Here is a 27,453-nt window from a genome sequence, read left to right as displayed (position 1 = left end):
TTTGTTTTGTTGTTAGTCTCCTTGGTTTTGAAATGGTGCATCATGTAGCCCAGGCTACCCTTAAACTTGATCCTCTTGCCTCCAACTCCTAAGCCCTAGATGAAAGACGTGCACCACACACCTGGGATGGCTTACTTTCAAGGACAGAGAAATGAGTTGGAGACAAGAAAGGCCATGGCACTAAACAATAAAGTTCACATTGAGATTGTGCTCCCTCCTTGACCTGAGAACTTGCCTGCACAGGCTGGTGTGCCTCCCCTTTCTGTCTCTCTGCGTTCTCTTAGGACTTTGGGAGCACGGTGAAGGCTTTCAGAACACAGCAAGTGAGAAACACAAAGTAATATCACTACTTCCTATTTTTTTTCTGAAATGCAAAGAAAGACGGAATTTTACCATTACTACCCGGAAACTAGATAATAAGAGATTTGTGTCCCCCAAGTGTGAAGCACTCACGCCTGCCTTTATTTTTATTAGTAAAGATAATTTCCTCCTTGCTTATATTTGGACCTTTGCAAAGCAAGGCACTTCCATAATAACTAGCTGTGTGGCGCTCTCTCTGACTTTTAGCAGTGAGCGGACGTGAGGCTGCCACTGATTTTACACTGCAAATTGGAGATTAGGAAATAAACTTTTGTTTCTTCTTTGTGGTGGATCTGGGAACAATGGGAGTTAAGCATCCCCCAGCTGCCTTGCACTGGGAATACATGTCCCTGATCTCATAACAGTGTTGTTAAGATGAATAAAGGCACATGGAAGGACGCCGGAGGCAGAGCATAGAAAGTAGTGGGCAACAGAATCAACCCAAAGTGACCAAGCAAAGACATTCACCGTTGGAGTGGGGATGGCTTCAGACATGGCTTGAGTCAGTGCTCGGGTGACAAAGCTGTGTCCTTGGAGAGCCTCACTTCTTCCAATGTGTCTATTTCCTGGATGTCTTGGTGTCTTCTGGGAGCTTTGGAATCTTCCCAAACAAAGGCCGTGGGAAGACAGAGATAACGACAATATGTTGACCTTTATATATCCGGCGTGACACTCCGACTCTGTACAAAGCTCACAGGATGGGAGCAGAGTTGGGAATGTCTCCCAAAGCACGGAGTGGGCTTGTTGCCTTCGAAAGGGAGGAATATGTGAGGTTTTCAAACCACAGTGTGTGTCCAACATAGCATTGTTCCAAGGAAAAAGGGTCAAGAGGGGTTATTTTATGTGTGTGTATCTGATGCTATGTGTATTATGTATGTGTATGTGATACGTATGTGATGTGTATGTGTGTGTATGTGATGTGTATGAGATGTGTATATGTATGTGATGTGTGTATCTGTGGTAGTATGTGATGTGTATGTATATGTGATATGCTTGTGATTTCTATATGATGTATATGTGATGTGTATGTATGTATGTGTATGTTAATGTGAATGTACATGTGATGTGTGTGTGTCTGTGGTAGTATGTGATGTGTCTGCCTGTGTCTATGGTATGTGAGAGTAGGTACCTCTGGAGGCCTGAAGGGGGCATCAGATCCCCTGGAGCTGGAGTACCAGGTGGTTGTGAGCCACCTGATGTGGGTACAAGGAACCAATCTCCAGGCCTCTGAAAGAGCAGCAGGCATTCTTCGCCTCTGCGCCATCTCTGCTGCCCCTGTATCATGCCTGGTCTTGTCAGCATATCATCCCTTACTTACGAAGCCACCTCAGCATGTTCAAGGAAGGCCTCCATCAGTAAGCCACAGACTCAGGAAGCCCCTGCTGAGTTGACACCCCTCCTAAGCTATGTGCTGCTACAGTAATGCCCTTAGCTGGAATTCTGCTTTGGGGCCCCCTTTTGTTCTTTTCTCGGAGTCTGGGCACACGTAACCAGAGTCATCTACCTTTTCTAGGTAGCTGTGGGGGTGGGGCCGGACCCCTTAGGACCTTCAACCTCTACTTCTCCCTTTCCAACTCTATTGTCATTTTTTTCCCCTTGACGAAATTTGGAGATGAAGCATAAAACTTGTAATAAACTGCAATTGTTCAAAGATATGCCCCTGGCATTAAAAAGTAACAATTAACTTGCTTTAGTGATCTGAAGATACATTGCTTTTTTTTTTTTTTTTTTTTTTTTTTTTTTTTTTTTGTCTAAAGTGTCTGCCTTTAGCCTGCTGGTTTTTTGTTTTTGTTTTTTGTTTTTTTTTTCTTTCTGCTTTGGAGCCCTGACGTGTGTGAATCAACCTGTCAGAGGCTGGAGTTTTCCACGGGAAGATCCCACTGGCAGGATGTTCTCCAGGCAGCTCTACTCCCATGGGACCTTGCCAGAAGTGCTGTCATTTGGAGAAGGGTGGCAGGTGCTCAGTGAGCTTCCCTCTTACTGTTTCGAGCTGGCTGCTGGGTTCACACGCTTCAGTGTCAGGCTTTGCCTCACCTCCGAATGATTTAAATTAATGCACTGGGATTTTGCCTCTTCAGGAGTGACAGAAGCTCAGGAGACATTTGGCAGAATGTGCTAAATAATCTCCACACACGAATGCCCTTCTTCGCTGACCAGAGAGGGAGAGTCACCCTTGTGCCTTTGACATCATTTAAAATCGAAATTTTAGGTATGCCAAGAAAGGTGGGCCCTTGGATTCCAAGCACAAGTGCCTCCCTGAAATGTGTGAAAGGGGCTTTTGTTTGGGATGGAAAGTCATCTGAACAGAGCTGAAAAACAGGGAGTGGCCTTTCACTTAGTTCACACTAACTTCAGGCTAACTGGTGAGGTGGCGTTCTACAGGAGAGGTTGAACTCTCTCCTAATAAAGGAGCCTATCAGAAAAACAAAAGCTATGTTGATATTCGTGACTTGTGTTCTTGGTTCCAAGCCACTGAACAGCCTCTAATATCTCAAAGTTTCACTGGTGTTTCATTTCTCACTGTCCAGGAAGAAAAACTAAAGGACAGGGCATCCTCTGTTCTCACTGTGTGGAGTAAAGGGATTCAGATGGGATGCTAGGTCGCACACAGACTTGCCCTGGAGAAATGAAGTCCTCTCTTAGAGTGTCCTAGTTTCCCATTGTAATAAAGCACTCTCACCAAAAGTAGTCCCTAAGGCTGCCCTCACTTCCGATCCCAGTGTAAGTTCAGGCCAAGGTCTGGTTTCTCGTCTTCACCCAAACATGTTCCATCCCTGACCATTTTCAGTCACACCCGTATCCTAGATGTTTTTCTGGAAGGTGGTCCCCACCTTTCCTCTGAGATAAAGATGTGATTTGAGACATCCTTCAGAGAGCATCCAAGGTAAAACCAGTGGGTAAAGAGAAAGGAGGAAAGGGGCCACAAGGTACCAGCGCACCTGCTTCCACTGCTGTTCCTGCGCTTTCATGCGTGGAACCCCTAAGGACGTTTTCCTCTTGTGTTTTCTGAAGAGCTGACCAGCTCTCATTGCTGTGCTGGGTTACGTAAAGCCATTAGTCTGATGTGTTTTTCTTTTTCTTTTTCTTTTTTTTTTCTTCTTTTTTTTTGCCTTGTGCCCTTCCCCCATTAAACTGTTTTGTCAAAACCTCTATAGTAACATTTTAATGTGTTCAGAAGGAAGGTGCTTATGAAACAGCTTGAAGCCAATCAGTCAGACAAAGCAAGTAGGATGGGAGGGTTTGTGGGCCAGGATTGGAAATGGATAAAGGAAATTGTGTAAGAAGGCTGAGTTTTGTCCATTCCCCCACTCTGTGGGCCACGCAGGACAACTGAAGGGCACACATCCTTTGGTAAACAGAAGAAAAATCCCAGCATTCAAACCACAGGCCATGTGTCTGCTTTACTGAGAGTTCTTTTGTGAAAGAATGTCATGAAGCAATGGTTGATGCTCTAGCCACTTTGATTCCTTTTGTTCCTTTGTTTTTGGTCACAGCATTTAAGAGATTTAAATTGTATTACTAAAGAAAGGATCTGAATTGTGTTTTTGAAAAGGAGATGTTGGGGCAGGGGTGGGGTCTATAGCTCAGTTGATGGAAGGCTTGTGTACCATGCACAAAGCCTTCAGTTTATGCCAACCATTGCTTACACTGAGCTCCAGTGACCCGCTCCTGTAGGCCCAGCACTGAGGAGGGCAGGCAGGTAGTTCTGCAGTTTAAGCTCACCCTTGAGGATTTAATGAGTTGGAGGACAGGGTGGACTGATGACACCCTATCTCAAAACGAACAAGTCGAAACAAGTCCAAAGGGTGTTATTTTTTTTTTTTTATGAGTTGTTCTTGCCAGTCAAGGAGTTCTAATGTAAAGGAAGCACAGGAATGCAAGCATCAAATGCTAAGAGAGAGAAAACAGTAGCATATTAATAGATTTACCATCAATCCATACATCCATAGATGCCTGAATTTGGTAAAAATCTAAACTATATTTCTTACTGTGCATTTTAGTCAAAACAGAACCAGGCTTTAAAGACCCCCAGAGCACCAGGCTTAAGAAGCATGTCTTTCATCCTGCAGGGCTTCTGAGTGATGGGTGCTTTCCTGCCCTCAAGGGGGGCAGGGCAGCCATTTAAGTAAGTAAATGAGCAATGACCTTTGTCCCAGGAGAAACAGCTGGTGACTTTGTCCACTTAAAGACTCAACTAAGGTTAATTCTTTCTCTTAATAATAATAATAATAATTCATTTACTTCCATTTGTGGGGAAAAAATGTGGGAAAAAAAATCATAAAACCTTGCAGAACTTTGTGCAAGGAAGAAAAGTATGGTGGCTTGTGTGCACAAGAGGCAAGAGCAGAGTTTTCAGTGGCATAAGATGTCTTCAAACAAACTTGGCGAAGAACGCAATGAATCTTCGCTGTAGTCCTTTATTGGATGGGTACAACTTAGTGAACAAAATCCCATCGTCAGCTTCACGAGCTACTTTTTGATATTGACTAATGGAAACCAAACTGTCTTTCTTCCCTTTCCCAACATCTGTTTTTTTTTTTTGTTTGTTTGTTTTCCTCATAAATCCATATTCATGAAATTTAATCAAAGCAATATTTGCCATTATTTGGTGCCCCTCCCCCCATATGGCTGTGGTACTGGGATAACTATGAAAATTAGACTGGGATACACCATGCTTGTTTTTTGTTTTTTTGAGACAGGATCTCTCTGTGTAGCCTTGGCTGTCCTGGACTCGCATTGTAGACCAGGCTGGCCTCAAACCCACAGCGATCCACCTGCCTCTGCCTCCTGAGTTGCTGGGATTAAAGGCGTGTGCCACCACTGCCCGGCCTTTCCTTGTTTTATATGGCATTAATTGTATCTACTGGGCAGGATTAAAAGACAACAACGGCTTGAGCCGGATACTTCCTTAGCTTCTTTATTGTTCTATACAGTTTTTCAGACATGAAAAAACTTGAGCAACGAGTAAGGCAGTGTGCACTCTGTCAGCCAGGGACTCTGAAGTGGAAAGAGGGGCTCCAGATAATTAGATCCTTTAGAACAGTCAAACACAGTCTTACCATGGTTGAATCCATGGTAGCACTCTTCAGTGTTGCTGCATGTGACTTCATTTAAATTCTTTAAACTATTGATGGCGGGAGCCGGAGAGATGGCTCAGCCGTTAGGAGTACTGGCTGCTCTTACAGAGCTTCTCAGCACCCACTCAGCTCACGATAGTCTGAATCCACTTGCAGGAATCTGGTACCCTCTTCTGACCCTCAAGGTCCTCAGGCATGCATGTGGTGCACAGACAGAGAAGCAAATAAAACACCAATACACATAAATAAATATGCTTAAATTAAAAAATATTCATACTAGTTAAATATATTTGTGTATACATACACATACACTAAAATGTATGTAATTAAAAATAATTGGTCTTGTTGCCTACTGGTGCATGGCTAGCTCCCTTTATCAGTTCGTTTGTGGTGTGGGGCAGACATGACCTTCTTTTCGGTGTTTGACATCAATTCCTAAAACCCATTTACATTGTTTTCCTTGGAGAATTCCCCATGTGCCACACACATTAATTCAGCAGAGCCCTGTTCCTTAAGGAGGAGTGATGGGTTGCATTTAATTTGGCACATTGCCAGGAAGCTGGGCCAACATCTGATCTGGGGTTTTGGAAATGAAAGAATCCTTAGGGCTGTTGTCTGTGGGGGAAGTTAGAATAGCATGGAAGAGCGACAGACCCCTGGAGCTTACAGCCCATGTGGTGATCTTCTGCTGAGAGACTCCTCTTGGCTGGGAGGAGGGACCAGTACCTCAGGGTCCCCTTGGAGTAAAAAAGTGACGTACCGAATTATACTGAGAACGGAGACTTCAGTGCTTATCTTGTACTTCAATTATGATTTTAAGAAAATCACCAATCAGTGCACATTAGGCAGGATTGTTGATTCCCTGCCCACTGTGACAGTAATTAATTGGACATTGACTGTTTGGTCGAGTTAATTTTATTTAGCAAATGTGAACATGTACTCTAATCACATTAAGAACAAATGGACTCAGGCTCTCAGTACATTGCCAGGTGTGGGGGCCATCCCTGTAGTCCCAGCACCCAGGAGGCAACACACAGAGAGAGCGCTATTGCAAGTTCAAGGTCAACTTGGGACACTTAGAGTTCGAGACCAGCCAGGGCTACATGGCAGGACCCCATGTCAAAAGCAAATGAGCGGAATCTCAGCGAGTCGTCCCTCTGGGAGCCAGGTTTTCAGAAGGTTCTTGGTTTTGTCTTTACAGGATGTGTGAGACTGGGGAAGGACTATTTATCTTTCAAACACGAGACGGCGAGGCCATCTACCAGAAGGTCCACTCTGCTGCCTTGGCTATAGCTGAGCAGCACGAGCGCTTGCTGCAGAGCGTGAAGAATTCAATGGTATGTTTGGAATGTCTTCTTTCTGCCCAGTGCACGCCACTGCACAGTGTGGCCTGGGGATGGACACGCTGAACCATATGGCCCACTTTACATAAGCGGTTGGTTTACGTCTTTACTTAACATTGTAGGACATGGAATGAACGCTATCCTTAGAATTCCTAAGATGACCAACTGGTAAACCATCCACCCATGGATCCATCTATTTTCTGTTTAGTTATCGCGTATGAGTCTATGCATTTGCTGTGTATGGTCTGCAGGATGACCACTGACAGCCGTGCTTCCAATTTCAAATATGTAGCAAGCATATGTAAAAGAAAACAACCCGGAAGTAGCAGGTAGAGAGAAGCAGAAGATAGGTGGCAAAATATGTCAGGTGCTTACAGACAGTGTCAACTGGGAAGAGTGGGGTGGTAGTGGGGTATCCTGGCTGAGAGCCAGCAAAGGTAACACTATGAAACTGTGCCTTACACCATGCAGCAGAAATTGCTTGGGAAATCCCACATGGGGCGTGCAGCTGAGATTTGTTTTCTCAATGGGTGAGCTTCTGGCTTCTTTTCTGTTCCTTTTTCAGGCATTGTTACACCCTGGGATAAACAGCAGTGACGTCTATGTGTGTGGGAGGGGGCGTGGTTTGCTTTCTAGCTGTTCTCAGGAATGTAGTACGCCTGTAGCCACTTGCTGTTTCTCCCCCTGATAGAATCAGGGGGTCATTGGGCAGGATGTTTTACAGGACACTTTGAGATAGACAGGCTTGGTACTGAGGAGGAGGAGGATTGTCAGTAAGCTTAAACAACAGCTGACAGTTCCCCAGTATTAGTTGCAGCATTAACATTGACATTGAGTGTGTACCAACATCTTAGAGACTCAGCCATGTGAACCTTGCCTGCCTCTGCCTATGTGTGCATATCTTTGTCAGAAGTTACTATTTCTACTACCAACAAATGGGCCTAAAAAATATAAATGATAGAAGGCTGAGAGAAGTGGGGAGAATTATTCCAGCCTCAAATGAAGGATTTAAGCCCCTGTGTGACATCATGCAGTGAGTAACTGTGGGGAATGAAGTGCAGTTCAACTACAGATGCCAAAGAAAGCCTGAGACAGCTGACATGGCAACTCATTTGCTATTGTATGAAGATGCCATGACAAGAACATACACATATGTGTGTTTGGAACACCCTTCTTTTGCTTTACTTATTTTTAGGGACTCTGACTTGAATAAACTATATTATAATTTTCAGTATCTTATAGAAGGAGAAGAAAGATTTCCAGAAATCTTTAAGGCTTTTATTTTTGTATTTGTTTGGTTTGTTTTTTTTAAGGTGGGGTTTCTCTACAAAGCCGTGCCTGTCCTGGTACTCACTATGTAAACCAGACTGGTCTCAAACTCAGAGAGATCCACCTACCTCTGCCTTCCAAGTGCTTGGAAAAGCCACCAAGTCTGGCTTTTTAAAAATAATTTTTAAATTGTGTGTGTGTGTGTGTGTGTGTGTGTGTGTGTGTGTGTGTGTGTACAAGCATGTGAGCACAGTAGGTAAGCATGGATGTCAGGAGAGGGCATCAGATACCCTGGATCTGAGGTTATAAATAATTGTAATTGCTGGATAGGGTGAGGCCCTCTGCAAGAGCAATACACCCTCTTAACTGCTGAGCCATCTCTCCACACTCAAATATCAAGAATCCTCCAAAGGAAACCCAAAGGATAGAAAATGCCTCGGAGGCAATAAAAACCGAAAAGAGCCCACTTGACATTATGAATTTTTGGGAATTTGATTACCATTTCCAATTGTGTATGTAACTTTTGTTTTGGGAGAGGCCTCCTGGGACCAGAGCGCACTGCTGAAGAAGGAAGGAGAGGCAGGACTGTGTTGATATTCTGGACCGAGTGCTGGGTGTATGGTCCTAGGTGCCTTTCCGAGGTGGTTGGGGGCTGTGCAAGCTGTGAGGCCTGGTAGGAATTAAGAGGGTGGGAGAGTCACCTTGTAAGGAAGATGATTTGCCAGACACTTGCTTAAACAGCATCCTGGTGTAGCCATGAGGATGTTTCTGGATGAGATGGTATTTTAACTGTTAACTTGAGCAGACAAATTGGCCTTCCGGCGTGTCAGAGAGCTCCACTCCACTGGCTGGAGGCCTGGGCAGCTCAAAAGTGGAATGAATTCACTTTCTTTGATGGTTTTGAGCTGGGATATTGGTCTTTCATTGTCTTCAAACTCAGACTTGAAGTGACACCGTCAGTGCTTTTGGATCTCAGCCTTCATGCAGCTTGAGCGCCCTACCCTCACAATGACACAAGGCACTGTCGTACGCTCTCTCTTCCCTTTTCTCTCTCACCTCCTCCTTCTCTTTCTCTCTCCTCCTGTCTTTCCTCGCCCTCCATGATGAATTTAACCAGCATGGAGTAGGCAGAGGTAACACAGACCCAGGCCATCACTGCTACGGCCTTGTGGAGTGCAGTCGAGTTCTAGATTGTTCTAAGCTCCAGTTTTCTGTTTCACAGAAGAAGAAAAGTGATGAGGTGTCAGGTTTACATGACATCAGCTCATAACGCATTTGACACAGCCCACTGCTGTGCAGATCCATTGGTTCAGGCTGATTTCAGCAACAGGTACATCGTACATCATTTATCCATTGTCTGTCTGTCTGTCTGCCTGTCTGTCTGTCTGTCTGTCTGTATCTAAGTAGAGGCAATCTACAGATATCATTGGGAAAGAAGTAAAGAATGATAGTTTAGAACACAGACAATGGTAGGGAGCTACAGGAAGAGCCACGTTCATCACAAAATCCACACGTCACTGGAGTACTTCAGACAAGGAAACATTTACCAAAGGCAACAAGTCCTCTCGCTTCTGTCACACAGCAAGATACCCACTGTCAGCTCTTGAGTGTGGCTCTTGTGGTGCGCTAATCCATAGGTCTGTAACAAGCAGAATTGTATTGAACACATGACTTACAGTTGGCTTTTAGTAAGCACACAGCCTTGAGTGCTGGTCCTCACTGTGCACCTTGCTTGAGGTAGGGCTTCTTTGTGGAAGCACACTTTAGGCTAAGTGACCTGGAAGCTTCTGGACAGTCCCCAGTCTCTACCTCCTTATCCCCGTAAGAACACTGGGATGACAAACTCCTGCTACTTAACATGGCTTTACGTGGAGCTTGAGGCTTCAAAATGAAGTTTTCATGCACTTTATGTAGCAAGTGTCCACTGAACCATCTCGCCAGTCCACAGCTATCTCTTTGAGAAAGCCATGCGTTCATATGGCAAGCATTTGTTTCATGTTTTATGTGGTACCACATTATATGGATATTCCATTAAATCTTAAAGCTGTGCTTAAAGGGCTGCACATATGGCTCACCAGTTAAGAGCACTGGATGCTCTTCCAGAGGACCTGGTTTCAGTTCCCAGCACCCACACAGTGCTCACAACTATCTGTGTTTCAGGGCATTAATATCCTTCTGGACTCTTTGGGCACCAGGCATGCAAGTACTGCACAGATGCACATGCAGGCAAAAACCCCACACACAGGAAATAAAATAAGAAAATGTAAAACCGTGGTCCAGGGCAGTGCTCCATCTGGGTGCGCTGGCAACTGCTTAGCATTGGCAAAGTTTAAATACTGAATCAAGGACTGTGAATGCTTAGCAATGACCTTCCAACAAAACTTTCTTTCGGCACATCTGCACGCGTGGTGTATTTGTTTGCCTGTATACTTACCAACTCTCTGTGTGGCCGTAAGGATGATTCAATGGGGGAACAGAAGGAGAAGTGACCGAGGGAAACAGCACAGAAGGATGAGAGTTGTTTCAGCCTACCCTGGAACATGCGCGTGCCTGCCTTGGCTGTTTTCCCCGTAGATGCTTGTCAGATTTTAAGGAAGTTTTAGTGAGATTACCTTATTTGAAAAGCCTTAATTAGCATAAATTTGTTCTGGAAAGGCAGACTGGGATGTATGTGTGCATGTTTTCCCATTTTCGGTCTCATTATTTCCACTAAAATTAATCAGGGATATGAGTAATTCACTCAGATCATCATCCCTCTGAAAATTAAACTAGAAAATAATGTCATTTGCCCTTAATTTACCGTGTGTTTCATGAGTTCTAGGAGACATGTGCGGTTTTAAAGCAAGTGCATCCTGTTTCAGATGAAATGAATAAGCATGCAAATGCGTTAAGAGTGGCACTGCAGGTAAACTGGGGGTTGTGGAAAGCCAACCACTATTATATATTAATTAGAACCCCACTAGGGGAGCAAAGACACCCCGTGATACAGTGAAACAGAGGGAGACCATGCCTGCCAGGGGTTGGTGTATTAGTTTTCTGTGCCTGAGGTTGGAGTCACACAGAAGCAACCATATTCTCGGCTAATAATGACCTTTGCCCTCCTGCTGGTCAGCTTCTGAAGTAGCCAACACTGTAACTGGCAGAGGTGGTGATGACAGCCACCTGTAGCCTTAGCCTCTTTGTTAGGGAGCCCCAAATCTCTGTTCATTGTTGCTGCTCTAAAGCCCAAGCAACTGCATCCACAGAATGAGTCTACACCGTGGGGCCAGTGGAGGCCCACTCTAGTCGGAGACTATAGGCTTGAGTGGCGTGTCTGGATCACCTCAGTAACCCTTAGCCACAGAGATCATCAAGATGAGGCCATGGCTTGTATGGTAATAACAGCTATAATGGCAGGCTAACTTGCTACTCTCCGGTGATAGATACCCATGTTTTAATTCCCCAGACTGGTAAATATTGCCAGGGCTTCTCAGCTACGGTAAAGATAAGGATCTTGGGATGGGAAGAGTGCTTGGAGTGTTCCCAACTGGGCCCGAAGTCATTGCAAGAGCCTGGTAGGAGAAAAATAGACATTGGGTAGGAGGTGACAGTGAAAACAGCAGAGGGCATTGAGACTCAAGATGGTGCTCTGCTGACTTTCAACATGGTGGCCAGGGCATAACTACGGGTGTAGGTGTGTTCTGGCAGCTTGAGAAAGCATGGACACAGAATCTGCCCCCCAGAGCTTAAAGAAGAACAAGTCATGAAAATATCTTGAATCTCACCTGGAGAAGCTCACTTGAGGCTTAGGCTTCCTGAACAGAAACTGTTTTAAGGCATCAGCTTGTCGCAGTTGGTTACCGAAACCCCAGAACACTGACACCTAGTGGGTATCATGCAGAATAGAAGGATGGTGTGTTGTTTTTCTATTCTGTAACCCACAACATTTCTAGGGAATTTTTGTGTATTTTCTAACCTTCTTAATGATCCTGGGATTGAGGGACCAGGCTCAGCAGTTGACAAGTATTGGCTTTAAGCTGATTCACAATGACTCACCACTATGCCCCTAAATTAGTGCGTCTCTCCTCAGCCTTTATCTGAGAAGCCTCTTTCTACAGTAGATGGTGGTTAACACCAAGATCACAGCTGGTCGAGGTGAAGAGAATAAGAGACCCGGGAGGGCTCAGCACAGGTGGGACACTTTTCTCACACCTGCTCCTCCCAAGGCTTGGGAGTCACCGTGGGAGAGGTGCAGGAGATTGTGGGAGCCAGAAGCCAGTGTTTTCAGGCACCAGCAGGGCGGTTGTGAAAGCATGCACAAGACCTGGGTAAGCTCAAGCCAGATGAAATCCCAGCAGGGAGAGAGGAGGTGGACACAAAGTCCCACTCCTAGCTAAGGAGGTATTGGCAACTGCTGGCTGCTGGGACAGGAGAAATTTGTTGTTGTTGTTGTTGTTGTTGTTGTTGTTGTTGTTGTGTTTTAAAGCGTATGACCCCTCCTATGCCAACCATGCTCCACTACACAGCTACATAGCCAAGAGTACACGGGCAGCACACATTGGACCTGATGTATTTTTAAAGATAGTGAGGAGACAAAACTGGGTGGGAGGAGAATGGGGGACAGAGTGACTATGATTTTAAAAAAGAATGTACAAAATTCTCCAAGAATGAATAAGAAGGATTAGGGTTCAGAATTGGAACGGGGGGGCTGGGGAGATGGCTCAGCGGTTTGTACGGGGACTGCTCTCGCAGAGCTGGAGCAGGCTTGTGAGGTGTCCCACGGGGCACTGTATGGCTCTGTGGCAAACCTCTTGACACGTTTGCTTTGTCTGCAGGGGTTTAGGTAACTGTGGCTCTAAAACTCTCATATGAATGGCCAACACGTAAGGATGAAAAGGTCCCACCCAAACACCGTTCTCTGTGTTATGAGGACAGTGGGAAGGTTCCGCCACACTGGTCAGTCAGCTCAGAGTGGCAAATACTGGAAAAGGCCATTCAAGCCTGCCCTATGCAGACAGACTTGGGACCTTCTGTCCTCTGAAGTGGCCCCTGCTTTGGGCTGTCACACCTAGCCAGGACACCTCCTGCCCACACTGTGGTCAGAAGCTGTCTGAGCTGGCTTAGTAAATGAGTAGGGGTCTATGGCTGCAAGACAAGCTAGCAATACTCAGGTGCCACAAGGCCTCATGAATTTATTTGTGCATTGGGAATGCTGGGAGTGGAACCTCAGCATGTGTGCACGAGCGTGCACGTGTGCACACACACACACCCCATCATCATCATCATCATCATCATCATCATCATCACCATCATCATCACCATCATCTCAGTTCGAGTGAATCTCTCTGCCTCAGTTTCTCCTCAGTCCGCTATATGCTGCCAGTCATATGGTTACTGGGGGATGTTATCTCCTGTGGCTGTACAGTTTGAGCCTCACTTGCCTACTAGTGCGGCAATGCCCAGCTCTTTGTCACATGGGGCTCTACAATGCAATCACTTTGTTCATCAAATTAAGCAACAGAGTCTTCTAGTAAGGTGGATGCCACAATCCTACTGGGGACAATTCTGGAAACACTGCCCCCTTTTCCTGACTTCTCTATTGCAGATTCCAGTCCCTACCAACAGTCACCGAGAGATCGACCACATCAGGGGCATGGACCTCAGGAACACAAGACCGCAGGGCCACCTTAGCATCTGCCTCCTACACCACTACTTAGCTAATGATTTGCTTCTAATTTGCAGGATTCTCACCCTGCTTGCTAGGAATTCCACTCACTCAGAGACGACCTGCTTAGCGCTCTTCTCATTAGTAATATCATTACTACCATTTTCCCAGTCTCCTGCATCAAGCCATGGTCTGCTCTTGGCTTTTCTCTCAGCCCCAGAGTAATCTGTTCATTTGTTCACTCCTCTCAATCACTTCTTCATTCATCAATGTGTACCGAGGATCTACTGTATTGTTTGTGCCACGCAGATTATGACATTGGATAGACAGTGAGTCCCAAGGTCCCTTGGGTCCTGCACTGGAAGAGACTGCTTCTTTCATCATTTTGACCCGGAAGAAATAAATCTCAGCTTCCTGCTATACAGATGAGAAGAATGATGTTCAAACCACCAGATCGTTTGCTTGCATCCACAGGGGCTTGATGCTATTGGAGCCAGGAATTCTGGGCATTCTGTTTCCAACTCCTGTATGCTTCTCTACACTGTCTTGAGGTATTATAGCTCCATCTGGCCAGTGTTTTCAAATCTGACTCATTTCCAGATCTCCCTCAGCATCAGTGCACCTCCCCCAAACAACTGCTACGTATATGGGGGGGGGGGAGGGGAAAGTGTTCTCTTCAGCAGTCAGCTATTTTTGCCACCTCTGAGGTCTGTGTCTGTGATAAATCCTAATTATGGGATGAGGAGTGGCAGCCTGCGGGACGCTCCTCATTCCGTAAGGAGACCTGTCATTCCAGAACTTCCTTCAAGGCTTCGTCCCTGAGTGGAAATGGCCTGCCACTAAGCAGAGCTCTTTAGGGCCACAGAGTAGGCTTGGTTGAGGATGACATTAAAGCTCTATGGAGGTTTCTTCCACTTGAGCTGACACCCAATGGATACACAGGCTTGAGCCTGAAATTGGAATTTTTTCCATACCTTTTTTTTGTTGTTGTTGTTGTTTAATGGACTGATTTGTGGCCAAGTGGAATTTCTCAAATGAATTTTAAAAAAGAATTTATAGAATTCAAGTTATATCTTTCATAACTCTTGAAACCAAGTCAACTTATATTCAGTATAATTGTTAAAGCATTTCAATACATATAACATACATATGTATGTGTACATATATGCATATATAGAGAGGGGGCAAGGAAGCTTTAGAAACCAGCTTAGTTGGCATTTCAGACACTGAAGGAGATGCTGAGGGGTAAGTTTATGTGTGTAAGCACCATTCTCGAGTTCCGTACTCCCTGCTGTCCTCCCTCGCCTTCCCCTCCTCAGATCATATTTACCTCTTCTATTTATGGATTCTGGTTAACTGTGTTAACTTTAACATAATGCTCAAAGCAATTATCACCTTTTTTTTCCTCCTCTCCCAAATTAAAATCTTTTTATATCCTGACATACTAATTATACCAAAAACTGTATAGAATTTCTGCCAACTACCTGCAAAGCAGCATGATAGATATGTCTGAAAGAGAACATAGCCTACAACTAAAAAGAAAAAATCTGTCCCATCTCTATCTGAATGTGGTGGCTCGTGTGTAATTCAGTGGTAGGGAGGCCGAGGAAGAGGGCCGTGAGGTTAGGTCAGCCTGGGACTGCCTAGTGAGTTCAAAACTGGCCTAAGCTACATAGTGAGACTTTGTTTCGGCAAACAGAAAGGCTTCACATCCTTAAAGATGTTTGAAATTTAGGAAAGGGGCGTGGATTTGAAACATTAAAAATGTGTAAGGCAGCTGGTCCCCGGCTGAGTACGAAGCAGGAACAGGTAATTGCACCAGTGGACCAGCGAGCCAGCCAGCCAGCCAGTGGGCCAGCAGGCCAGCGAGCCAGTGGGCCAGCCAGTGTGCCAGTGAGCTAGTCAGCCAGCCAGTGGTCCAGTGGGACAGTGGGCCAGCGAGCCAGTCAGCTAGCCAGTGGGCCAGCGAGGGAGCCAACCAGCCATGGTCCTCAGTGGTTTCTGTCCCGACTTCCTGCAAAAACAGACTGTGACCTGGAAGTATAAGCCAAATGACTCGTTTCCTCTCTACAGATGGTTTTGTGTCAGGGTGTGTCAGGGTCACAGCAACAGAAGGGCAAAGGAGATATCATTCATAAAAGACTGAGAGGGAAATCGTACTCAGGGGTGTACGGCACTGCGCAGGGCCACCAGCCTGTTTCTGGAGCAGGCTACCTGAGCTGAGTTTAGGAGGAACAGGGGTGAACTACAAGCCTCAACTGTGGGTAGGAATGACGGCCTACAGGACTGTGTGTGAGGAACGGTTGTCAGAGTTAGGCATCTGTTAGTATTTCTTCTCCAACACAGTCACAGAAGGGACAGCTTCACCCACTGTTAGGCCTCAGGGGGTTGAAATGTGGCCACACATCCAGGAAGGCATGAAACTGTGATTTGCACTGAGTGGCCACAGTCTTCGGCATACACTTGAGGCCCTGTCCTGTGATATACATACGCAGCTCAAGTGAAAAAAAAAAAAGAAACTAAAATCAAGACATGGACATTCGACATGAATTCCTTAGAAATTAATAGTAGATATGTCGGATTACTCCATGTTTAAAAATAAATGTTTAAGGGGCTGTGGAGATAGTTAGGAACCCTGGTTGCCCTTGGAGAGGACCTGGGTTTAGTTCCCAGCATACTCCTGGTGGCTCACAACCTTCTGTAACTCCAGTTCCAGGGCATGCTGTGCCCTCTTCTGGCCTCCAGTGAAACTGCACACACATAGTGCACATACACACATACAGGCAAACACTCACATACATATAAAAATGAATCTTTAAAACAAAGCAAACATTTCAGACAGAGCAGTTTGTTAATTCTGATATGGTCAATGCTGATGAAACTTGGTTTTCGATTTGTGTGGGTTTTGGGTTTTGTTTTTTGAGACAGGTTTCTCTGTGTAACCCTGGCTGTCCAGGAACTCACTCTGTAGACCAGGCTGGCCTCAAACTCACAGGGATCCACCTGCCTCTGCTTCCACCCTCCTGCTTACGTTTGTTGTGACTCTTAGCTATGAAGCCGTGAGGGCTGCCTTGTATGAGCACCGCCTCAGCAACCTCATAACGTCATAAGGATTCGGACCCCACACACAGCAGTGCGCTTTAACTGGAGGCTCGCTTGTTCCTCAGCGGCACGTGCCCTCGCCATGTTCTTGTTCAGCTCACGGCTATGGGTCTATAACCAAAGAAACAGTGACTGTTCCCCGCAGCCTGTGGCTTTGTCTGTAGGCTCAGCTAACTCTCAGCACTTGAGGAGGTGGTTTGGTAAACCGGTGTTATCTTAGAAGCCTCGGGGTGATAAGACAGCTACGGGCTTATCTTCAATTCCTGCTCTTTGAGTTTGTTTGTCTGAGAGCAGAGATCTGTGGGTGCATTGGGCAGACACCCAGACAATGGCCAGTAATATGGATTTTCTAACGTCAGTCAGGGCCAAGCTGAAGGCAGGAATGCTGGCGAGGACACAGTAGAGACAAATGGAACCGACTCCCTGCCGTTCTGAATTTATTGTGAGACATCAATATAAAGATTTTCTTTGAAAATCTCCTAAAGGGTCAGATAGTAAATATCCCAGGTTTTGAGAGTCATAAGTTGTCTCTCTTGCTGCTACCCCTCTGTCGAGACCCTCCCTTTCATTTTCACTTATTCTAAATTAAATTAATTCATTTATTGTGTTTGGGGAATGCACTTGCCACAGCATTCTTGTAGAGGCCAAGTTCCTGGAATTGGTTTTCTTCTCTTAACCACGTGAATCTCAGGAATCAGACTCAGGTCATCAGGCTTGGTGACAAACACCTTTTCCCACTGAGCCATCTAGTTGCTGCCTTTTAAACATTAAACATGTCAAATCTGTTCTTAGGAAACTGAAGTTTCTCTTGCAGGCTATAGGTCTCTGACCTGACCTTAGTTCTTGGGTATGGAATACAAATGTAGTTATTTAACAAATCCTTCCTCTCCAGCCCATGTTTCCCCTGCTAAGAATTCACTGAAGGCAAGGCAAATGACTCAAGTGTCTGTTACTTAAGTCTGAGGCCCTGCAAGACTTAATCAGAATACATCATCATAGAGATACCCAAGGCATCATTTTAGGGATCTCATTCAGAAGAAGTTCTAGCTTATGAACGCTCCAATGGGAAAAGGCTCTGCCTTGCATGCCTCTGGACCCTGACCAGCGGCTGACTGCCAGAATAGTGTGGACAGGGCCTTTGGGGTTAGAGCTATGGTGGTTGTCCTCAGATATTAAGGTTTTCAACATTCTGGGGTGATCCAGTTCAGAGCATCTGCAGAACTGGAAATTGGCCACTTGATGGATTTTTAGCCAAGCATTTACCAATCTGTCCAAGCATGAAATGCATGTTCTGCTCCACCATGTAGCCGTCCTGGAAGGTGAAATGTTATTTTCTGGCCTCAGTACAGGAAGCAAGGAAACATTGTGATTGATGTCTCAAGTGGCAGACCAGGGACCGTGTTAAGATTGCTGAAGATCATGCACACGTTTTGTGAGCTAGCATATACAAATCGGTTTTTTGTTTGGTTTATCAGGTATTAGCTCAGATTTCTTTTTTAAATTAGAATTGTTTCTATTGTTTGGACTAGAGAAATCCACCAGAAACAGAGATTGCTACATTTGTACAAAATAAGAGCACCTGATGGATACTGGGCCTGTCTGAATGAAGACTTAACAATATCTTTAAAGGCCGCTGAAATGGTGAATGAGTTTTAGTTTTTCATTATTATTATTATTATTATTATTATTATTATTATTATTATTATTATTATTTATTGTTGCAATAACCTGGATCTTTTGCTCACATAAGCAACATTCATGACTCCTCCCATTCAAATTTACAACCCTTTGCTTAGGGGAACAATTTGTATAATTTTTTTTTCTGTAATTTGTGGGTCTTTATTTTTATAGCATGTTTTTTTTTCTTGATATCTTTTTGCCTTAAAGATTGTGGTTATTAATCTACTAGCACAGACTTGTTCTTCTGGGGAGTATCAGAATATGCCTGAAAGTTTATGCTATAAAATAAGAAGAGAGAGTGTCCATGTGTGGAGTGTACGCCTGCCTGTGTGGGGGTGAAGAGACTGCAGTCAGATGGACACTCTTAATTGGAAGAGTTTTGTAGCTTTCAACCCACAACACTGTATGATAAGCTTCTAAAGGGTCTGTTAGGTCTGATCAAAATGATGACTGCAGAAATGGTTTTATGAATGGAAATACTTTTGAGCGTTGACTCTGTCAAGAGAAAGGGTTGGAAACCAAATAACCCAATCGAGAAATGGGGCATGGAACTAAACAGAGAATTCTCAGCAGAGGAATATCAAATGGCTGAGAAACACTTAAAGAAATGCTCAACCTCCTTAATCATCAGGGAAATGCAAATCAAAACAACGCTGAGATTCCATCTTACACCCATCAGGATGGCTAAGATCAAAAATTCAAGCGACACCACATGCTGGTAAGGATGTGGGGAGAGAGGAACACTCCTTCATTGCTGGTGGGAATGCAAACTAGTACAACCACTTTGGAAATCTATCTGGTGCTATCTCAGAAAATGGGAATAGGGCTTCCTCAAGACCCAGCTATTCCACTCCTTGGAATATACCCAGAAGATGCTCCAGCACACAGCAAGAAAATTTGCTCAACCATGTTCATAGCAGCCTTATTCATAATAGCCAGAACATGGAAACAGCCTAAATGTCCCTCAATAGAAGAATGGATAAAGAAACTGTGGTACATATACACTATGGAATACTATTCAGCTATTAAAAACAAGGAATTCCCGAAATTTGTGGAAAAATGGATTGAGCTAGAAATGATCATAATGAGTGAGTTAACCCAGAAGCAGAAAGACTCAAATGGTATATATTCACTTATATCTGCATATTAGCCCAACGGGCATGTCCCACGAAAGCCTTCACTTACCAGGAAACTGCGACAGAGGAGAGGATTTTCTATTGGGACTCTAGATGAGAGAATCATGGGAGAAAGGCAAAGTAGAAGGACCCAGAGGGTCCTAGAAGCCTACAAGTAGAACATTATGATAGGCAGATTTGGGCACAGGGGTCCCGCTCAAACTAAGGCACCAGCCAAGGACAATACAGGCGGTAAACCTTAAGCCCCTACCCAGATCTAGCCAATGGACAGAACACTCTCCACAGTTGAGTGGAGAGTGGGATATTACTTTCTCACATACTCTGGTGCCTCACCTTTGACCATGTCCCCTGGACGGGGAGACCTGGTGGCAATCAGAGGAAGGACAGCAGGTTACCAAGAAGAGACTTGATACCCTATGAGCATATAGAGGGGGAGGTAATCCCCCTCAGGAACAGTCATAGGGGAGGGGAATAAGGGGAAATTGGGAGGGAGGGAAGAATGGGAGGATACAAGGGATGGGATAACCATTGAGACGTAACAAGAATAAATTAATAAAGGAGGAAAAAAAATTTAAAAAAAAGAGAAAGGGTTGGGGTGGAAGTGAACACACTTGTTCTTCCAGAGGATTTGAGTTCATTTCTCAGAAATCACATAGTGCTTTCTAGGCGTCTATACCCCAGATTCAGGGAACCCCATGCGTTCTTCTGACCTGCCCAGTCTCCAGGGTCACATGTGGTATACAGACATACATGCAAGCAAAAAAAAAATCACACATATAAAATAGATAAATGTTAATATATATCTAAGAAGAGGGCTAGCCTGAGGAGATGGCTCCACTGGTGACGCACTTACCACATACACACTGGAACTGCATTTCAGATGCCAGTACCCATGTAAAAGCCAGACGGGCATGTGGCCTGCCTGTGATCCCGGTGCACAGGTGGCAGAGCAGAGAGTCCTTGGAGCATGCTGGCCAGTGAGATGAGCTAGAATGGCCAAGCCCCAAGTTCTCTGAAAGACTCTGCCTCAATATCATGGTGGTCAAGAGAGCTACTCAGGGTCAACTGTGAGCTTCCACATGCAAGTGCACATACAAGTGGGCTTGAGCCCACACACACATGAGGACACACATGCACATCTACAAAAGGAAGAGTAAAGTTGGTCAAGCAGTGAACAGGCTCAATATGAAAATGAAGGGCCTTGGTGATAAGGTATTACGGTTTTCAAGATGGCGGCATGTGAGCATCAAGTGCAAAGTCGGTCATGTAGGGAATAGACTCAAAATGAAAATGAAGGACCTTGGTGATAAGCTATTAGGGTTTTCAAGATGGTGGCATGTAAGCATCAAATCCTGCCTGGAACCCTATGCTTTGTGTGTGTGTGTGTGTGTGTGTGTGTGTGTGTGCAAAGTCAGCCCCAATGGATAGTGCTCCCTATACAATAAAATGTACGTAGATAGGATAAATCCAGACAAACAGGGCCATATGGTTATTCTAAACTATGAGTTCTCTTTTGAGTACATGTCTTATTTACTATGGGACAATGATAATAACTAGAGTCAATGTTGGTTGTCAACGCTTGTGATTCAAAGTGTAGCCAGTGGAGAAAGGGGACTGGGACATTGTTAATATCCTACAATGCACTGGGCCAAGAAGAACCTGGTGCCCAAGTGCCCAAGGTTAACACAAAGGTTGAGAAACCATGACCTAAAGATAAGTTCTCTTCCAAGGGGCTCAGATTCTGATGGGTCAGTGCATCTGAAACTGAGTGCCATTTCTGCCCTGCATCACTGGCCTTTCTTTGGCTTTTCTAAGGTCACATGTAGATAATGTAGGTAAGGGTGTCTGCTGTATATGGTTGTGTGGGTCATATGACCTTGAATGTATAATATGCTGGTAGGAAATTCCACAAATGTGCCCTAGTCTAGAGGCTCGTACACATGCTGGTGGGAGCTGGGCCAGGAAACAGTTACTCTGCTTGAAGCTCTTGGGAAGCCGGGCAGAAACAGGGAACACGGAGAATCTGGTGATAGGCTGCGAGATTTGGTTCCTTGATAAAGTTGGCACATTTTCAAAGAGTAGAGTGAGTGTGATTTCCTTCGGTGAGGAGGTCTTGGTTGTAGGGTAAGAAGCTGTTAACAGGGACTCCAGAGATGCGCACACATATACCTTCTCTGCATAGCAAAATCTAACCAAGCTACGAACCATGGCAGGATGTCCATCCATGGCAGGCATTTTTGCTGCCAGCTCATCACTCCATGCTGAGCTTAGCCTCAGAGTGAGGGTATGAAAGTGAGGTACCTCTTCTTTGCTGGTATGTGTTTGCATATCTGCTTCTTTTGAGTGGGATCCCACGATCAAAAGGGTCAATCTGATTGTGTGTGTGCATATCGAGGCCAGTGGCCAAACTTGGCTGTCATACCTCGGGAGCTATCCATCTGAGATAAGTTATGTTTTCTGATATAACTCCCTGATTAAGTTGGCTGGCTGGCCGGCAGGCAAGCCCTACAGATGCACCTGTCTTGCCTCCCCAGCACTAGGACTTTTGTTTTATGTATGAACTTTGAAGATTTTTATTTTATTTTAAAATCATGCACGCCCTTTAAAAATAGTATAGGTGTTCCTCGGAGGCCAGAGAAGGGCAGTGAGTCATCAGAAGTTTTAGGCAGCTGTGAGCCACCTGACATAGGTGCTGAGAACCGAACTTGGGTCCTGTCCAAGGACTTTTAATCACTTCTTTTTCTTTTAACCACCAAGCCATCCTTCCAGCCCTCATATATGCATTAACTTTAGAAGCCTACTGTTGAAAAAGGGGCTTGTGCACAAATCCACAAACCTCTGATTGTCAGGGCCAAGGCTGCATTTGTCTGTAATAAACTGTGTAGGCACAAAGCTCAAAGGCTTGTTGGATGGGCAAAATATTACATTAGAAACAGAAAACAAAAGAAAAACAAAAGCGAGAGCAACAAAAGAGATACCAAACTCACCTCCCACCCCCCAATGCCCACACACGGTTGGTTCAGGCTCCAAACAGGTCTTCTTTAAAAGGCATGGGATGTCCAATTCCTAATGATGCCTCCTGTAAGTGAAGGTGGGGAGTTGCTTCAGGAAGAAGGCTCCTGAAACGAAGGGAGCAATGTCTTTGTTTTATGCGTGCGGTTGAGGACTCATATGGCTCTGAATAAATTGATATGAATCACTTTCATTTCCCATGAAAATAACCATTGGAGTGCATCTGTGCATGGCAGAGAGCTACGCTTGGCAATTTGGCCCCAAATGGTTGATTTCACAGGCAGTCTGCTCCTCAAAGCTGTAAGCCACAGTAGGGGCTTTGTCTGCCAGCTTCCTGCTTATCAAGTCAGGTGTCCTCTACATGGCTTTTTCTTATCAGGAAAGGAATCAGCCTCTCTCCCTCCCTCTCTTCTCTCTCTCTCTCTCTCTCTCTCTCTCTCTCTCTCTCTCTCTCCCTCTCTACCCCCTTGCCCCCTTTTTTTCTTTCTCCTTTCTTTCTTTCTCTTTTGAGCATGTATGTGTACCTTCATGTTCACATGTCTGGGTGGAACGGGTGTGAGCATATGTGTGGAGGCCAGATGTCAAACTCGAACATCATTCCTGAGGCACTGTGTTAGCTTGGCTGTTTTGCTATTGTTTTGTTTGAGATGGGGTTTCTTTGCTGGCCTGGGTCTCCCAGGCAGATGAGAGAGTATTTCTATTCAGATTATTGAAGCATTCACATTTGGGCAGTTCATTCACACTTTGTATCAGTTGCCTACTGTGTGTCTGGAATCCAGGAGGGCAGCAGGTTCAAACGCATGCCTTTGGTCTGAGGAGCGAGAACGCCGATCAGAAGAGAATGCACTCTCCTTTGCAGAGAAAGCAGTGCCTCTATGGAAACACACTGTGGCCTGGCCAAAGCTGGCCTTGTAACTACCGCTCAGACACCGAGGAGCAGAACAACGGTCCTCTACTGAAAGTGAAGCTTCCAGCCCCGGTGCAGTGCTGCCTGGAGTATGGGATGCGTGCCATGAGTTGGGGGATGGACTGCAGATCTCAGAGTGCAGACTCCATGCATAGAGGTGCGGCTGAAGGCAGGGAGCTGTGAGCCAAACCCCGAGCTGGACAGCATGGTGGACGGCTGGTAATTAAAGCCAGAGAAAGCGGTTCCAGCTGGCTCTTTGCCTCAACTCTGCATGCTTTCTCTCTTTCTCCATTTTCACAACTGTCCTTGGAGGCAGGGACTGGTTTTAAAGTCCCATTTAGTTTATTTTCACATAAACATATGCATGTAAAATTTAACTAACTGTAAAATGATGGTCCTATACATGCCTAATTAGGCATCTCCTTCTCCGCATTGTGTGTATGGATCTTATTTCCCACACTCTTCTCTTTATTAGAAACTCTTAAAGCTTGATAAGGAACCCGCGTGTAGCCAGGCTTGGGGGCATAGGACTGTACTCTTACCTACTTCAGAGACAGGAGGATTATACTTTCAAGGACTGGATGCGTTTGAGAGCACGTTCGAGTCCAACTAGGGTGATAATGCTAGGGTTCTGGCACATTACAGGAGCACACGCTTGGTTTTCGATGAATTTTAGAGGAAATCCTTGTTGGAGGGCTGTTGTTCTTGTTTCAGGTTGACCATCTGACCATTTGGTCTGGACTCTGTAGAAGTAAAGTTGGCATATAAGATCCAGGTCAAACCCCATTTCCTGATCACAGGATGAGTGAAATCTTTCAACTTAGGGCTTGAGACTTTCTTTGGATCCTGTGAGAGCCTTCTAGCAACTTTTCACCTCTGGTTTTCTTTGCTAGTGCCCTTTGGAGGAGAGCAGAGGCTTTGGACTAGAGATGGGATGGGTGGGAGAGTGTCATGCCACCAAGCTATGTGGCATGCAAAGGCCTTTTGTTCCTTTAAGTCTTTTCCTGGGAGTATGAATACCCACCCCACCTTCCTGTAGAGGAATGTTAATTTAGCACATGGCTGCTCTGGCAAGAGAGCACATCCAAAGACCTTCTAGGTCTGTGTGATCCGGCTGGAATACAAGCACACCTTTAATCCAGGAGACGGAGGCAAATGGATATGAGTTCAAGGCCAGACTAGTATAGCGCAAGTATCACGTAAAGAAAAGTTTACGTCCAGGTGTGGTGATACATGCCTTTAATCCCAAGTGAACCTAAAGTTAGTTTGTAGAAGGAATCACTCATATTTGAAAATGATGTGTAATTGAGTGGCAGAAAAGGAGATGAGTCTGAGAATATTTGACAGAATAGGATATGCCCAACTCTCACGAGAAGAGAGAGGAAAGATAAGCTACTTAAGAGGCAGTTTTTCTGAGAGGGGAGACAGTTTTACTAGGACAGTAATAGAGAGATGGGTCGCAGAGAGAGAACTCAGGTGAGGATGGAACAAGCCAGAAAATGAGAAGCCAGAAGATTAGAGCAGATTGCTAAGCTAGTTTGAGTCCAAGCAGAGCAATTCCAGGTTGAGAGAGAAGCCAGTTAAATATGTCAGCTGGGGGAAGAGTTTGAGCCAGAACAGCTGAGTTGAACCAGCGAGCCCATCGCTCACAAAGAACAAGAGAGGGTGAGCTCATTAAGCAGTAAGTCTCAAGAGACTGAAAACGTTCTAGGCCTGGGTTAGATTGTATGGAGGCTAGAAGCTTCCAGGACTAGGCCTAGGATACCAGACAGAGAGAGCCTCTGAGACAATTGAAACAGGCAAATCAAAGGTAAGTTTACACCTTCCTGTTCCTGGGAGGGAGAAATACCCAGGAGCCCTCAGTGTGTTATTCAGAGTTGCCAAGTCCTTTCAGCCAATGAACAGGATGGCAAACAAGTGGGCCAGGGGTAGAGCTGACTATGAGATGCAGTCATTTCAGTTTGAGTTTGGTGTAAAATGTAAATGGTGCCAAAGAGTTTGTCCTTTCAGTTTACCTCCTTGGGTCTCTCCCACACTCAGCTATCTCACCTGCCCCATTGGCCCTATGTTTCTTAATAAATTAATTCACCCTCCAAAGATGAGAATGTCCCCATACCTCAGGGGTACACCTCAAGATTCCCTGAGAGACGTCTGATGTCATTGCCAGTGACTGACTAACTAACTAACTGACTGACTATATATGAACACATATTTAGGAAGCACAGACTGTGGGTAGACAGTATTTAAATTCATCCGAGTGACAAACTGTCACTCGGAGCCTACATAGAAAATTACTCCTTGCCTTTAATTTCCCAAAGACTCGATGCTTTTCTTCCTGGTGATCACAGTTTAATCTGTTGTACAATAACCCAAGGGTGAAGGTTCCTTAGGAACAAAATGAAATAATCAACTCACTGCTGTCGTGATATGGCGGCAGCATTTAAAAGTAATTTTTGAGTCAGTTGAAACCCGTTTCAATGTGCAAATTAAAATTAGATTTTAAAACCCAGTTGAGGATTGGTCATTGAAGCAGTCGTCTCTATATTGGCTCTCTGAAGGAAAATCAGCCTCAGCAAGGAAAGGATGTCAGGAAGGAGCGCAGGTCATCTCAAAATGCAGTGTCTCCTCTGCTAAATAAAACACGCCTAGAAAGCAAGCAGCACGAGTTCCTCTGCAAGGTGAGGGCTGGGGTACCATGGGACACAACAGCTTCCAAGATGTTTGGGCCAACCTGCTGAACAATGTGGAAAGGGTGGTGTTATAACCGGATCTGTTTATCTAGTTTGTATCACATGTATACTGTGCATGCACACGCCGTCTTACTTTTAAACCATATGTATGCCTGGGCATGGGTATGCACAGGCACGTGTAGGTGTTTTGGAGGCCAGAGGAAGGTGTTCGATCTCCTGGAACTGGAGTAACAGACATTTGTGAGCTGCTCAGTAGTAGGTGCTGGGGATGGATCTGGAGTCCTTGGCAAGAGCAGTATGCACTGTTTTTGTTTTTTTTTTGAGATTTTGTTTATTTTTATTTTGTATGTATATGAGTGCTTGCCTGAATATAGTCTGTACACCATGGGTGTACAGTGCCCAGAGAGGCCAAAGAGGATGTAACATCCCCTGGTACTGGAGGTCAGACAGGTGTGAGCAGCCATGTGGGTTCTTGGGAGTTGAACCCAGATCCTCTGGGAGATCAGCCAGTTCTCCTAACCACTGAGCCATCCCTGTAGCTCTTCTCTATGCACCGTCTGAAACAGACAGGCAGGAAGTACAGCGGCAGGCTCACGGGCTTTACCTGCCTTTCTCCATTGTTTGCTTGGAGCTGATTTAAAGTCTACCTAAGGATATGCTCCTGCGCTTCCTAAACACAACCGAAATATATCAATTGTGTGAGAGCGTAATATATTACAAGTCTCAGGAACAGATCATAAATATCACAAATGTTGGAATATTTTCCCCTTCTTGCTGCCAGGCAAACTATTTTCAGATCCAAAGACTGAGTTGCCTTTGGTTGTACAAAGCCTTCCTGGGGTAGGAATGGAATCCAAGCACGGTGGAAGTCTTTAGTCCCCTCTATCGCCTTTCCTATAAGTGACAATGTTCCTATCATTGTTCTGTAAGTGCACAGAAAGCCACAGAGAGGTTCTGTTCTGTCTGTTCTATCTATTTATTTATTTACTGTGTTGCTGTGATTAAATTCTGGCCAAAAGTCACCTGGGGAGAAGGGTTTATTTGGCTCACAGGTTGTGATCCAGCATGGCGGGGAATTCAAGGTAGGAGCTTGGAGGCAGCCGCTGAAGTAGAGGCCATGAAGGAGTGTGGTTTGCTACTTTGCTCCTGGCTCATGTTCAACTACCTTTCTATACATCTCAGGCCACCTGCCTGGGGACTGCGCCACCCACGGTAGGCTGGGGCCCCTATAG

General features: G+C 45.1%; 1 protein-coding gene across 2 annotated transcripts in view; it reads left to right on the top strand.

The window, feature by feature from the left end:
- Positions 1–27,453, top strand: part of DOK5 (docking protein 5) — a 145,194-nt gene that overhangs the window by 101,077 nt on the left and 16,664 nt on the right. For both annotated transcript variants that reach the window (XM_084776765.1, XM_084776766.1), the window contains exon 6: positions 6,640–6,775. In XM_084776765.1, the coding sequence (XP_084632891.1) occupies positions 6,640–6,775 (136 nt within the window). The remainder of the gene's footprint in view (positions 1–6,639; positions 6,776–27,453) is intronic.

This window comes from Acomys minous, assembly GCF_964271855.1.
Source record: "Acomys minous genome assembly, chromosome: 3".
In the NCBI taxonomy this organism is placed as follows: Eukaryota; Metazoa; Chordata; class Mammalia; order Rodentia; family Muridae; genus Acomys; species Acomys minous.
The sequence above is the reverse complement of the archived record's forward strand: the minus strand, read 5'-3'. Positions and strand labels throughout refer to the sequence as shown.